Source organism: Peromyscus maniculatus, chromosome 13 (genome assembly GCF_049852395.1).
Source record: "Peromyscus maniculatus bairdii isolate BWxNUB_F1_BW_parent chromosome 13, HU_Pman_BW_mat_3.1, whole genome shotgun sequence".
NCBI classification, from domain to species: Eukaryota; Metazoa; Chordata; class Mammalia; order Rodentia; family Cricetidae; genus Peromyscus; species Peromyscus maniculatus.
The window spans coordinates 59,708,039-59,721,174 of record NC_134864.1 but is presented as its reverse complement, the minus strand read 5'-3'; the positions used below and the strand labels follow the sequence as shown (position 1 = coordinate 59,721,174).

General features: G+C 44.2%; 2 protein-coding genes and 1 long non-coding RNA gene across 5 annotated transcripts in view; 1 reads left to right on the top strand and 2 right to left on the bottom strand.

Moving 5' to 3' along the window:
• The window catches only part of Gtf3c3 (general transcription factor IIIC subunit 3), a 33,308-nt gene extending 27,698 nt beyond the window's left edge, over positions 1-5,610 (bottom strand). The window contains exons 1-3 of one of the 2 annotated variants that reach the window (XM_006974872.4): positions 5,384-5,610; positions 4,358-4,457; positions 1,104-1,291 (exon numbers count right to left, since the gene is read on the bottom strand). In XM_006974872.4, the coding sequence (XP_006974934.1) occupies positions 1,104-1,291; positions 4,358-4,457; positions 5,384-5,485 (390 nt within the window). In that variant the 5' untranslated portion in view covers positions 5,486-5,610. Of the gene's footprint in view, positions 1-1,103; positions 1,292-4,357; positions 4,458-4,862; positions 5,024-5,383 lie in introns of those variants that run through there. The other variant, XM_042260370.2, reaches the window with a different exon arrangement.
• A 456-nt stretch (positions 5,611-6,066) lies between these two features.
• Positions 6,067-7,672, top strand: LOC121822108 (uncharacterized). Of its 2 annotated transcripts, none has more exons than XR_013044161.1 (3): positions 6,067-6,606; positions 7,053-7,264; positions 7,476-7,672. It is a non-coding gene; the product is annotated as an uncharacterized LOC121822108 (long non-coding RNA). The 2 variants fall into 2 exon arrangements; XR_013044160.1 differs by having other exon boundaries at positions 7,053-7,309.
• A 767-nt stretch (positions 7,673-8,439) lies between these two features.
• Positions 8,440-12,638, bottom strand: C13H2orf66 (chromosome 13 C2orf66 homolog). The gene is made up of 4 exons (XM_006974893.4): positions 12,087-12,638; positions 11,225-11,351; positions 9,909-10,104; positions 8,440-8,713 (listed from the first exon to the last, which is right to left on the bottom strand). The coding sequence occupies exons 1-3, from the start codon at positions 12,218-12,220 to the stop codon at positions 9,925-9,927; spliced, it is 441 nt and encodes a 146-aa protein (XP_006974955.3). The 5' UTR covers positions 12,221-12,638; the 3' UTR covers positions 8,440-8,713; positions 9,909-9,924.
• Positions 12,639-13,136: the final 498 nt, after the last annotated feature.

Genomic DNA, 13,136 nt, shown 5'->3' with positions numbered 1-13,136 from the left:
GAGTTCTTCTACATCCTCATCCTTATATCCACAGGACGGGCAGCTCTCACCCCACCAAAGAAGCTTCTTCCCGCAGCACACGGACGGTTACAGAAAGCCACAGCTGCTCAAAATGACAATCTCCAACCAACACACCTCCTACAGCCAAGGCTCAGCAACACCGCAGAAAGAGGCTGCAAAGATGTTCCAAGCCAGAGAAGCAGGATGTCTGCGGAGAGACAGTGCCCTCTACGTGAAGCTGCACCCATGACATCTCAGGGCATGGTTACCCAGGTAACACCTGAGAATGGCAGTGCCGACTGACACGCCAGTGTGGATGGTGGAAATCTCACAGGGCCCCAGCCCTGGAGGAAGAGCTACAGCAACCGAGGCTGCTGAGGAAGGGAGGGAGAATCAGCTTAGTAACCCTGACAGGTTACCAACCCCGAGCAGTCAGCCCTAAACACATAACACATACACGTAAGAGCAACATTAAAGGAACTCAGCAAGTTGTATTTATATATTTATTCTCTCTCTCTCTCTCTCTCTCTCTCTCTCTCTCTCTCTCTCTCTCTCTCTCTCACACACACACACACACACACACACACACACACACACACACACACGCATGCGCGCACACGCGCACACGCGAGCACTCGCGCACATAACAAGGATAATCAGAGACCATGATCTGAAAGTGGGGTGCAGAGATGACACAGGAGGGGTTGGAGGGAAAAGACAGGGCAGGAAGTGATGTAAACACAGTACACATATATAAAATAAAAATAAAAATTTAAATGGAAAGAAACGAATGACGGCAGTTGCCTCCCAGGTTTTGCTCTTAATGTTGCACTGTTTCCCAATTATAACTGAAATGACCATCACTTTCTCACATTTTTTTTTTTTTTTTTTTTTTTTTTTTTTTTTTTTTGGTTTTTCGAGACAGGGTTTCTCTGTGTAGCTTTGCGCCTTTCCTGGGACTCACTTGGTAGCCCAGTCTGGCCTCGAACTCACAGAGATCCGCCTGCCTCTGCCTCCCAAGTGCTGGGATTAAAGGCGTGCGCCACCACCGCCCGGCTCACTTTCTCACATTTTTATAAGTACTAAAATAATTAACAGCTTACTTTCATCATTTTTTTGGTTTCACGGTTGAGAACCATCTCCAACACAAATACATCGCCTGCGGTGGGTTGCTCAGATGTTTCCTCCTCCTCCTCCTCCTCTTCCTCCTCCTCTTCATCATCTTCAGTCTCTCCGAGCATGGAAGCAAAGACTTTGTGAACTGACTTACTCACTCCATCTGATGTTTCTCCTAAGGAAAGGCACATTGCAGTTTGTGGGGGTGGGAGGGATACCAACAAAAATGACTTTAAAAACTGCTAGTTCCTGGAGTACAAATCCCTAACCACCGCAACAACAAACTTGAAAGTAATGGCAAATAAACACCCTCTCCACACCCAAAGAAGAAAAGCTACCACAAGCCATGTCTTTTACTCTGCAGGCATGGCTGCTTCACCCTCTACACCTCATCCAGACATACGAGCAAAACGATGAGCCGAGTCAAAAGCACGTACAGAAACAGGTAAAGTGGAGAGGGGAAGCATTTCCTAGTGACAAGGCAGCACAGATGTACGACCTAGGCAAGCCTAGTGGCATGAAGGCCTGTAAGTGACACCTGAGAGGCATGAGGCTAAAGACAGGAGAGGAGCTTGTCAGCCAACTGATGTAGCTAATTGGTGAGCTACAGGTTCAGTAAGTGTGGTGGTTTAAGTAAGAACGGCCCCCACAGGCTCCTAGACTTGAGTCTAGGAGTGGCACTATTTGAGAAGGATTAGGAGGTGTGGCCTTGCTGAAGTGGGTGTGGCCTTTTTGGAGGAAGTGCGTCACTGGGGGTGGGCTCTGAAGTTTCAAAAGCCCACCCAGGCTCAGTGTCCCCCTCTCTCTGCCTAAGGATCAGGATGTAGCTCTCAGCTACTTCTCCAGCACTTCCTGCCATTACGCTCAATGCTGTGATACTAATGGACTAAGCCTGAGACTGTAAGCAAGCCCTCAGTTAAATGCTTTCCTTTATACAAGTTGCTGTGGTCATGGTGTCTCTTCACGGCAATAGAACAGTGACTGAGACAGTGAGAAACTCTGTCTCAAAAAAACATGCTGGAATGTGATAAAGGGAGACACCCAATGTCCATCTCTGGCCTCCATAATGTATACATGGGCACAAATGCACACATACACATGCATATGCACACATGCTTAAGAAAGGAAATAAAATTATTATTCGCAGAAGACACAATATATTGTATATAATCCCAAAGGTTCTATATACAAACTGTCAGAATACACAGTTATCTGGCAAAGTTATTAGATACAGGTTTTTAAAAAAATTCATATATTTTTTAAAAGAAATTGAACCCAGGGCCTTGCATACACTGTGCTAGGTAAGTACTCCACACTGAGTTGTATCCTCACTCCCCTTTTCTTTTTGAGACAGTCTCACTAAGTTCAGGCTGGCATTGTAGCCCAGAATGGTCTTGAACCTGGGATCCATTCTGTCACAGCCTCCCTAGGAGCTGGGATCACAGGACGGCACTTTTATAATCAACAATAATGAACTGCAGATGAGATTAAAAGGTCTGGTCCGTGTGGTAAGTAGTAGGAAACGACCTTAACAACTGGTATTCAGAAACATCAAAGAGGAAAAAGACACGATTCTAGAGACCACATCTTTCCAATTTGTAGATTCTGCCAGTCTTGTCCAAAGCGACCTTTTACCTACTCTGAATACATGCTTACACTACGGAGAATCTCCAAAGAGTTCGGACAGTCCTTCCAGAGGACTGACAGGATGACTTCAGCTCAAGCCAGCCAGTTCTTACCCACCAGAAATGGATTCAGCTGACCCTATTCCCATCCTCTCTGCCCCCATGAAAGGCCTAATGGCCTTAAATAGTAAGGCTGGCGATCACCAGAGGCGCCACCGCTGTAACTGTACCCCAGAGACTGTCTACGGAAGAGCTCGCCTCTCCCTAAGCAGGTCAGAAGACCCACAGGCTGTCAGCGCTTCCTCAGCCCCTTCCTACCCTGCTTGCCTGGAAGACACTGACCTCAATACTGTCTCTTTGTCTCTTCTTCAACATGGTCCAGAAACTCAGGATGAAACGTGAGTTTTCCATGCAAGAGCTTACTTGCTCAGAGAGGAAAGCACCACACAAAAGTCGAGCTCACCAGCCAGGCCCCTAAACATGAAGCTGCATTCTAATTGACACCAGCATCCCAAAGTAATTTGACAGAGGTAAATGGATCCGATTAGCTATCAGCATTCTAACCATTAGAAATATACATCAGTCACTAGAAACTGATAAATACCTGTGCTCATTTAGATACTCATTTAGGCCATGATGGGCTTAGTTAGTCCAGATGTACTAACAGAATGTAGTATCTGGATATGAAAAGCTAAGGGCTGGGTCCTACTTTGCTTTCTGTCACTGTGATAACACAGTGACCAAAATCCACTGTAGGTTACAGGCCATCATCCAGGAAAAGCCAGAGTAAGAAGCTGGACATACAAATGCAGCAGAGACTATGGAGGAACACTGCTCACCGGCTTGCTCTCCAAAGCTTGCTAAGATGGCTTTCTCACACAACCAGGACCGCCTAGCCAGGAGTGGCACCACCCAGAGAGGGCTGGGCTGCTGGGCCCTCCCACATCCATCATTAACCAAGAAAACGACCTATAGACATGCCTACTAACCAACAGGTCCCTCTGCCTAGGTGACCCGAGTCTGTGTCAAGCTGACGAAAAGCATCTCAGTCTGGCTGCTAGAGCAAGGCAGCACATCAAAATACTTATGATGCAGGTGAAGTCCCGCCTAAGCATGTACGTTTCTACAGCAGTACAAATTTGGTACGACCCGGAAGAAGTGTCCCATTGAAAAGGTCAGTTTTGAAAATGACAATAACAAGGTCCTAAACAAATGTTGGCATCAATGTTAAATCTCACAACACTGGAGCTATAACAAAACAACCATCATGATAATACAACAGTTTAAAGAAATATATTAAGCAGCTACTATGTATCAAACACTGATACATAGTAGCAATAAAATTGGGCTATCCTTACAATGAAAGCAAATAACATTATTACTAGATCACTTTGCCTAAGTGCTCTTTTGTTGGTGGTGGTTTCTCAAGGCAGGGTCTCTCTGTGTAACAGTCCTGGCTATCCTGGAATTCCATTTGTAGACCAGGCTGGCCTCGAACTCACCGAAATCCGCCTGCCTCTGCCTCCCAAGTGCTGGGATTAAAGGCGTGTGCCACCGCCGCCCAGAGCTTAAGTGCCCTTAACATTTAAAGCTGGCAGCAAATGAATTCAACATACCTTCATTGGCATCTTTGTCCTGGGACTTGGCAGAGTCAATTCCTGAAGAGGATGGGACTTCTGAATCTGGTTTTTCTTTGGGTGATGATTTTCCTTTTTCCTGAAGACACAATTGAAAATTAGTTAAACAGTTCAAAAACTAATGCAGATTTAACTCTTCCGGCCTAGGACTGGGCATTTGCGTTATCTTTATAAAACTTGAACCTGCACTTGTGGGATATGGAATCTAAATTTGAATAGTTTCGGAGCATTTCAAAGTACTGAGAAGTCTTAACTTTAGTTTATGTAAGTCACTTGCAAATATGTATAATTTAAAATGTTTTAATTTCATTAATTTAACACTTTAAATAAAACATAGGATGCTTAGTAGTCCATGATCAATAAGAAACCACGGGCTAACTTCAAAAGTCAACAGATTTCATGTTCCCTTAGCCTTCAAATAAGTGAGAACATTTTTAAAGCTCGGATATTTATTAAAATTTGAAAAACAAAGTAAGAAGACGACCTTGTTTTCAGGCAAATATGTTCACTTTTATGTCTAAGATAAAATTACACCACTGAGCCTCCTCAAAAACAGGCACCCCAGGGGTGTATGTAGCTCAGTGGAGGGGCGGGCACTTTTGCCCAGCAAGCTGGAGGCCTTGAGGTTTGGTCCCCAAGGCCACTGAAACCTATGACGAAAACAAAAGGCCTGGTTCCTAGAGCATGGTGGCGCGTAGGTGCCCGACCCACGGTGACAACCTAGGGGCAAGATCAGGTTGAGGACGAGTCACGAGTACCGTGGCTGCAGACGCCCCCAGCTCCAGTCAGCTGGAGATCACTGGGCTATCACCGAATTAGCACTAAGGAGTCGGGGGAGGCCAGCTTTGCAGCGGGGGGAGGCCTCCAGAGATGCCGGGGTCGGGGGGTGAAAACCGGAGTTCCTGGGAGAGGAAGAAGCTGCCGGGGCCCCCCGCCCACCGCGGGCACCGCACGCCGCTCTTTCGGGAAAACAGGACCGACGAGCACCGGCGCCCAGCGACTCACTTTCTTCTCCCGGGTTTTTCTCTCTTCTCTCCGCCTCTCGAACTCCTCAAAGGAGATTTTCCCTTCCAGGTAGTCGATAAGTTCCGGGCTGAAACCCGACATGTCTGCGGGGGCCGAAGCGGGGGCAGCGGACCGGAAAGCGGGGCAGCGGACCGGGAAAGCGGGAACACCCGGGCTCGAGCCGGCGCCTCGGAGCCAGGCGTCCGCCCCGCAAAGCTCCCCGGCCTGCGCCGCGGCCGCGCACTCGGGTTCCGCCGGCGCTCTCGGCCCCGGGCCGCCTCCTGCAGGCAGAGAAAGAGCCCGAGGCGGGCGTGGTTCAGAAGCCAGCTTCCCCTGGGCTGCCGGCTGAGGGAGACATGATCTGGGATGCAGCACAGGCCCAACGTTTGCCTGGGCTTCTAGCTCTAACGTCAGTCAACTTTTCTGTCCCGGACACTCAGACTTTTTAAAGGGAATGAAATTCCTCATCTAGGGTGGCTGCTCTTTTGCCTGTCACATACATCTCTCAAAATAATGCTCTTCTAAGAGAAGAAGGACGGTCTAAGGGAGAGGTGTGGGGAGGGTAATAGAACGCATGCGAAATGAAAGAAGGGCTACACCTGAGGTGGAAAGGTTTGGGGGAGGGGCGGTCACTGAGGAGAGGAAGGGGTGGAGGTGAGGGGGAGGCGGGCCATTATTTTCAACTCCTATAAGCTCCTGTGTTTGCATCATATCTTATGTTCTAGGTGTTTCTTTGTCCTATTCTAGAACACTACCGATAAACATATGTACATGTACACACACACAGAGAGAGAGAGAGAGAGAGAGAGAGAGAGAGAGAGAGAGAGAGAGAGAGAGAGAGAATGAGAGAAACATTTTCTACTCCTATGAGCTCCTATGATTTGCATCTTATCTTGTATTAAAGCTATTTCTGTGTCCCGTTCTTGAGGCACTACTACCCATGAGAACATTGGCTTATGTGTCATTATAAACCTGCCTGACCTAATAATATACTCAAAACAGATTTGTGAATCAAGTTGAATGAAACTAAAAGAGCCTTTGGAACTTTGGGCAAAGGACTTGAGTTCAGCCTACTTCTGACTTCAGAGACAGGCTACAGGGAGCCTATCCCTGACCATTATTATGATAATCCAGGGGAAGGTGATACGTAGCAGGGTGACAGAATCAGAGGGCAGGACCAGCAAGAGCAAGATTGTCAGAAGACAGAAAGGTGTCTCAGTTAGGTATAGTAGTATTTTATTTATTTATTTGTACTGAAATGTGATTTTAATTGTATGTTAATAAATAAAGTTGCCCGGGGGTCAGAGCTATTAGAGCCATAGCAAGAGCGAGGCGGTGGTGGCGCATGCCTTTAATCCCAGCACTTGGTAGACAGAGCTAGGTAGATCTCTGTGTGTTCAGGGATACAGCCAGCATTGGAGACCTGGAGGGCTGTACTTACAGGCAGTGACGAGGCAGTCATGTGTTTGGGTTTACAACCAATGAGAAGGCAGAACAGAAAGACTATATTAAAGACAAACACACAGGAAGTAGCTCTCTTTCAGAGAGGTAGGAGCACCGCAGGAGGAAGGGTAAGATTTTAGCTCTGAGCTCTGACCTCTTGGCTTCCTCTTTTACATTGGTTCTGTGTTTCTTATTTAATAAGACGGTTGGTTACATCTACAGTTAGGAGTCACTGTTTCTCACGGAGAAGGATCCTCAGTGTCCTACACAGGAGCAGATGGAGTATCCCCAGATACTGCTATGGTGACTACTCCCCTGGAGTTTTCAAGCAGTTGGGGAACTGTGTCTAAGAAGTTAGAACTGTCGCCAGGAGAAAGAGAAAGAAAGAGAAGAAGCGTGGTTACCTCTCAAGGAATCACTCAAGACATAAATGCTGAGGTTGGCTCTTATTACTGTTGACCAACTGGAATATGAGAATGGCAGGTCAATAGATACAGATGCATATCAAAGGGAGAGGGGATATGGACAGAGGTGGGAGGAGATGTCTTCTGCTAAGAACCATCCTCAGGACATGGAAGTTTTCTAGGGGTCAGAATATAACAGAATGTTTTCAAATTGAACTTGTTTTTCATTTTCTACTTCCTTGTAGTGATTTGTCCATTGATGAGTCAGAGACAACCACATTACCTGGAGATGGAGCCCAGTTGTTACAGCAGTAATGAAACTGCCAAGAAGAAACAATTGCGTCTTTCAGACTGATTTTTGAGACTCAAAATGGAAAGTCTAAAGGAAGTAGAACATTGAATTTATGGCATGACAATTGAATTAAAGAGTACAGAGAGGTGACTCTATTTTTTCCCTTGTTACGGAACGACACAGAAAGAGTTGTAATGCTCCTGAGGAGACCATTTTTCCATGGGCCTCTCATTCTTCTGCAAAAGCGTGTGGATTTTTCTCCAATACTTCATCTTTGTATATCAAACATCATGAAAGTGGACGTCTGATTCTGGGGCAGGAAGCACATACGTTTTTCCTTTTTGAGATAGGGTCCCCCCATATCTCTCTCTCTCTCTCTCTCTCTCTCTCTCTCTCTCTCTCTCTCTCTCTCTCTCTCTCTCTCTCTGTGTTTAACCCTGACTGTCCTGGACTGCTTGATCGACTGGACATGCACCTTTGCTACTGTCCCTTATTGAGTGACTTGCATTTAAAGGGGGGCTAGGGTAGAGATGGGATATTTGACATGGGGCAGTTTTTAGCTTTGAAGGCAGCATGAAAGCATCTCCCAGAGACCCTGTGGCAACTAGAATCCTGTTTGTCTTCTGCTTCAACTCCAGTGGACATTCATCACCCTTATTCAGTAGATGATGAGGTCTTTCAATGGCACAAGCTAAAAGTGGGACTCCTTATCTTTTTTAAAGGAAAAATATAGACAAATCCTAAATCTGAATCCCTATTATATAGGATAAACTGTATAAACAGGTCTGAATCCCCATTATGTATAATACACTGTAGTGAAAAGTAAACACATTTTTTAAATAAAATTTTGCTTAATAATAGGTAATAAATATAATAGACGATTTTAAATCATGCTCCAAGAAAACATCGAATTTGGAAAATCATCATTTTATTTCACTTGTACTTTTATAACTCCTTCAAATACATGCAATCTCCCACTCAGTAATTATGGTCATAAAGGGGAAAATACTCCTGAAATATGCGTGTCAGTATCATATGTTGCAAAGGTCCAATTGTGTACATGCAAAATCCAGAAATGTAGAATAAAATTACTATAAATTGACTAATAAGGAAGGGGAAATGCACACGAGGCTTCAGCCATGGTTGAATTTTCTACTGAAAAGCTTTTCTGCAGCTTTAACATGACGACACCTGAAAAAGCAAGAGAGAGTTGCAGTGTAAGACAATAAGGAGCATTTGGTAACATAAAGGACCCCAAATCGATCCCAGAAATAGCTGGATGATAGCTCATAATTCAGAGGTACCCCACACCGGAAGCTGTGAGTACTTCTGGTGTGCTTAGTCTCCTGTCCCTAGGTACTTCCTCATCTGTATACAAGAGCATTTGTCTTGTTTTCTCTGAAGTTTCCTAAGAGCTAGGGATGAGTAGTGAAGTAGCCATGAAGACGCTTCACACTGAGTAGGAATTACAATAGGAGTAACTGTTCTCTGTCTTAGACCCCCACACCCTAGAGCCTCTGTAGGAAAAAAACAAAAAACAAAAAACATTCAAGGGAAGGCTCTTGACCTCTCCCTTTGCCCTACATTATTTTCTCATTTTAGGGCAGCATTCAAATGCATATTCCACAAGTTAAATCCCATAGTTTTAGAATAACAACCATTTCCTGTTACTTTTAAGAGAATTAAAATGGAAAGCCTTTCACAAATGCAGTAGGGAACAGTGGTTGCTAACTCACAAGAAATCCATGTACTTTCGGAAGAATGGGGAAGGATTTTAATTATGATCCCATTGCCTTTATTGGCCAGCTAAACAAGCTAGAATAATAATGTTTTGAATATAGCAAACCTGCTGCTTCTAAAACCATACCTATTTGTTTGATAAGAATGCAAAAAATGAAATTCAAATTCTAAATGTTTTCCTATAAGAAAAATGCCATCTTTGCTAATATTGTAATTTTTTTTTCTAGGTGAGGAAGTCCAAGATCAAAGATATGCACACCTTTCCCCCCAAAGAACTACTCTTTTAACTTCCCATTTATTGCAAGTAATTAATGTATTTCTTTACATATAATTTTCCATATAACTTACCTTTATGACTAGATATGAAAAAAATGCTTAAGTAAGACTATGTGCTGTTTCGTTAATTTAAAAATCCTCCTAAGCGTGACAATTCGATGATTTTACTGTACTTCTCTCTAGAAGGCTATGCTTCAACATCATCACTATCATTTATTTTAAAAACCAGACTTTGCCTGGACCAAATCTAAATATTTAATAGTGATGGGTATAATCGAAACTGAGGACTGAATTCTAAGAAATCTTTTCAAAATCTCTCCTGCATGGCTGTGTGCTTCCACAGACTCTGGGGCCAAAGGAGCGGCATTACCTCGCCTCTGAGGCTTTCAGCCCTTGTAGGACTTAGGGAGGGAGTTTCTCTGCTCTTCGTAGTCTGCAAATGCAGAAGCAATATGTTCTGCCTGGAAAGAGCGAGGTCTGGGGTCCTCATTCATGGAGAAAGTATTCGGAAGGTTCCCAAGATCAAGTCCTCTGCCTTTAAAATAGGCCTGGAGGCTTCTGAAAAACTAAAGAAACAAAATGCTCAGTTACTTACAAAAGAAACATCCAAATGCCCAGAGCCCCATGTTTACCTCCCTGCCTTCTCCCTGAATTGACTTACACGCTAACCAGAGAAGAGAGGAAGTGGATCAACTAGAATGGCTTTAAGCTTCTCCCATTTCTTTCTAAGCCTGCCCGCTTTCGGATATTTCAGCTCTCACAGGGCAATTCAGCATTCTTGGTGGCAACGCAGGGAAGGTATAAATTATGAAGTCACACTTCAGGCAGAGATTCATAGTGAACCATCTCTGACCAGCAAGGTCAGAGATGAAACCACATTCCATGAAGCAGCCGGCTTCGCTTCTCCACTGCCTGAGGGGACTCCAGTTACCGTCCTGGACCACTGTCTCTGTTTCCTTTAGCAAGTGAACAGCGAGAAGCCGTGCAGAGAGCGAAGCCTTTGTGGTTGTAGCTCACATCATTTTCTTTAGAAAAACTGCATTTGAAATAGTTATGTCAACATGCTCATTGATCTGGGTACACTTTAAAAGCGTATTTTACCAATCTTTTGAATTCCGTTTTCTAGATATCTGTATGCTGGGCACTGACAGCTGTGCCGGGTCCGCTTCCAGTCTCTGCAAATAAGTTTTGCAAACGCTGCTGTGGGACAATCCATTTTGTCATCAGTTTGATATAGGCCTTACAAAGAAGGGACTCTCTCCTGATTTCCCTTTCCTCCTCTCTCCTTCTCCTCCTCTCCCTCTCCCCCTTTTTCTGCTGTTCTGGGAGCCAAACCCAGGTCCTTGTGCATGCTAGACAAGCTTCCTAACACCAAGCTAAGTCCCAATACTCCTTTCATATTGTATGTGTATTAGAAATCAATGCTCCATTGTCGGTGTATATATAAGATCACATACAAATGCGACATGCTGTGTATGTATAAAATCACTTCTAATATCAACTTGATCTCCATAGAGAAATAAATGTAAACTAGCTAGAGAAATATTAGGATGCCAGCTACTAAGAGAGCAAAATCGAGTCCTGTCCTGATGAGAATCTTCTCAACTCTTGGTTGCCTGCCTCCATATAATTCTTGAGAGGTGCCAGCTGCATCCCTGAGCCAGTGCCCCCCAGGTGTGTTCTTACCAGTTCTCTGTTCCTGGGGTTGCTCAGTGGCTTCCACGCGTCTTTATTTCTCAGCATGGCTCCATGTACATGGCTGGTCAGTACCAGGGCAGCCCACAGCAGCAGGAGGGTTACTTTTGACATGGTGCTGTATAAAAGGGGGAATTATGGCCACCAAGACACTCAGAGACAAGAGAAAGAAACAAGGACCCAGGCAGATAAAGGAGAAGAAATAGCATTATGGTTCACCTAAATTTTATAATCAGTTTTTTTTAGGTTTGTCTGCAAATGAGGCTCTTGAAATTTAGTGGACTAGCTTAAAACACTTCACAATGATGGAAAAACTATACTGTGCTGAGCAAAGCAATGTGACTGTACCTAGAAAGTCTAGGTATGCCATTTAAATGTATATACATCTATATACACTCTTTAGTCTTAAGGCAGCAGATTTTTTTTTTAGTGGAAACAAAATGGTAAAGAAATAGAAAGTACTTTGGCTGGGGATATACCTCTGTGGTAGATTGATTGTTTAACATTCACAAAGCCCTGGGTTCAAACCCTGGTACTACAAAAACTGAGAGAGAAAGATTCAGAGAGAGAGGAAGAGAAAATGAGGAGGAGGAGGAGGGGGGAGGGAAGAAGAAGAAGAAGAAGAAGAAGAAGAAGAAGAAGAAGAAGAAGAAGAAGAAGAAGAAGAAGAAGAAGAAGAAGAAGAATTTAAAATAGCAACAAAAAAGAATACTTGAAGTACCCTAAACTGAGAAATGTCCCCAACATACACGTCGCAGATGGACAGACACCCACAGCAGCATAAGCAGAGATTCCTTTCCATCCCACGGTGTGACATGGAAGCTGAAACACAGACAGAGGCAGTAAAGCTTACCAGGAGGTTGGCTTCGCCTGGCCCAGCCTACGATCTGCCAGCGGTTCCCGGGTTCTTATAACCAGTGGACGGGCTGCAAGAGGGAGCCTCTGACGTGAGCAGAGGCAGTTTAAAAATAATGAATCCGTTTTCATCTATGGCACAAAGACCCTTGAGCAGCAGATCTCCAGCATCTTCACGGGTAACTCATTTGTCTTTTAAGTGCACCAGCTGCTTCATGAACCACTGGCCATATTACATGAATTTTATAAAACACATGGGTCACTTGCACACAGCAAAGTGGCCCTCTCTTTTCTCATGTTTAGGCTGGGAATATGATGATGATTATCTCACCTAATAAGATGTGCTTTGAGAGGTATCACTTTTCAAATTAACAGCATTTTTTTTGAACAAGGAACTCTATTGCAAAAGACAAAATTGCTCTTTTTGACCTACACGTGGTTTCTTCTTCTTCTTCTTAGAAATAGTGGCATGGTTTGCTATAATAGCCCATCCAAGATGAAGCAACCAGATAGCATATACTTCACCGAAAAATGGAAAATGACTATACCTACAGCATCCCCTTGCTAAATAAGTGCCATCTGAAGGAAATGGTACGGCCGAGAAATTGGATTCGACGGCTTGTGAATTTGCTGTGGTTCCAATGACTCAGAATGAAATTGAGGACAAGCTCATTGTTCAGAAGTCCAGTGATTCGAACTATAAATTACAATAATTGGCTGTGGTTGTCAAGGTGGTGCATGCCTGTAATCTCAGTACTTGGAAGCTACAGATAGGATGATCAGCCAGTTAAGGACAGCCTAGGCTACATTTTGAGTTTGAGACAGCCTTGAATATATGAGACCTTGTCTCAAACAAACAAAAAACTGGTCACTGTTTCAACTTGCTGCCTTGACTATGAACAGATTTATGACATTCATTTGTTCATTTTTTGTTCAATCAGCAGATGCTTTTCTTTTTTCTTTCATTTCCTTTCTCTTTCTCTTTTTCTTTCTTTTTTTGAGACAGGATCCCACTATGTAGCCTAGGCTAGCCTCAAACAAGCAATCT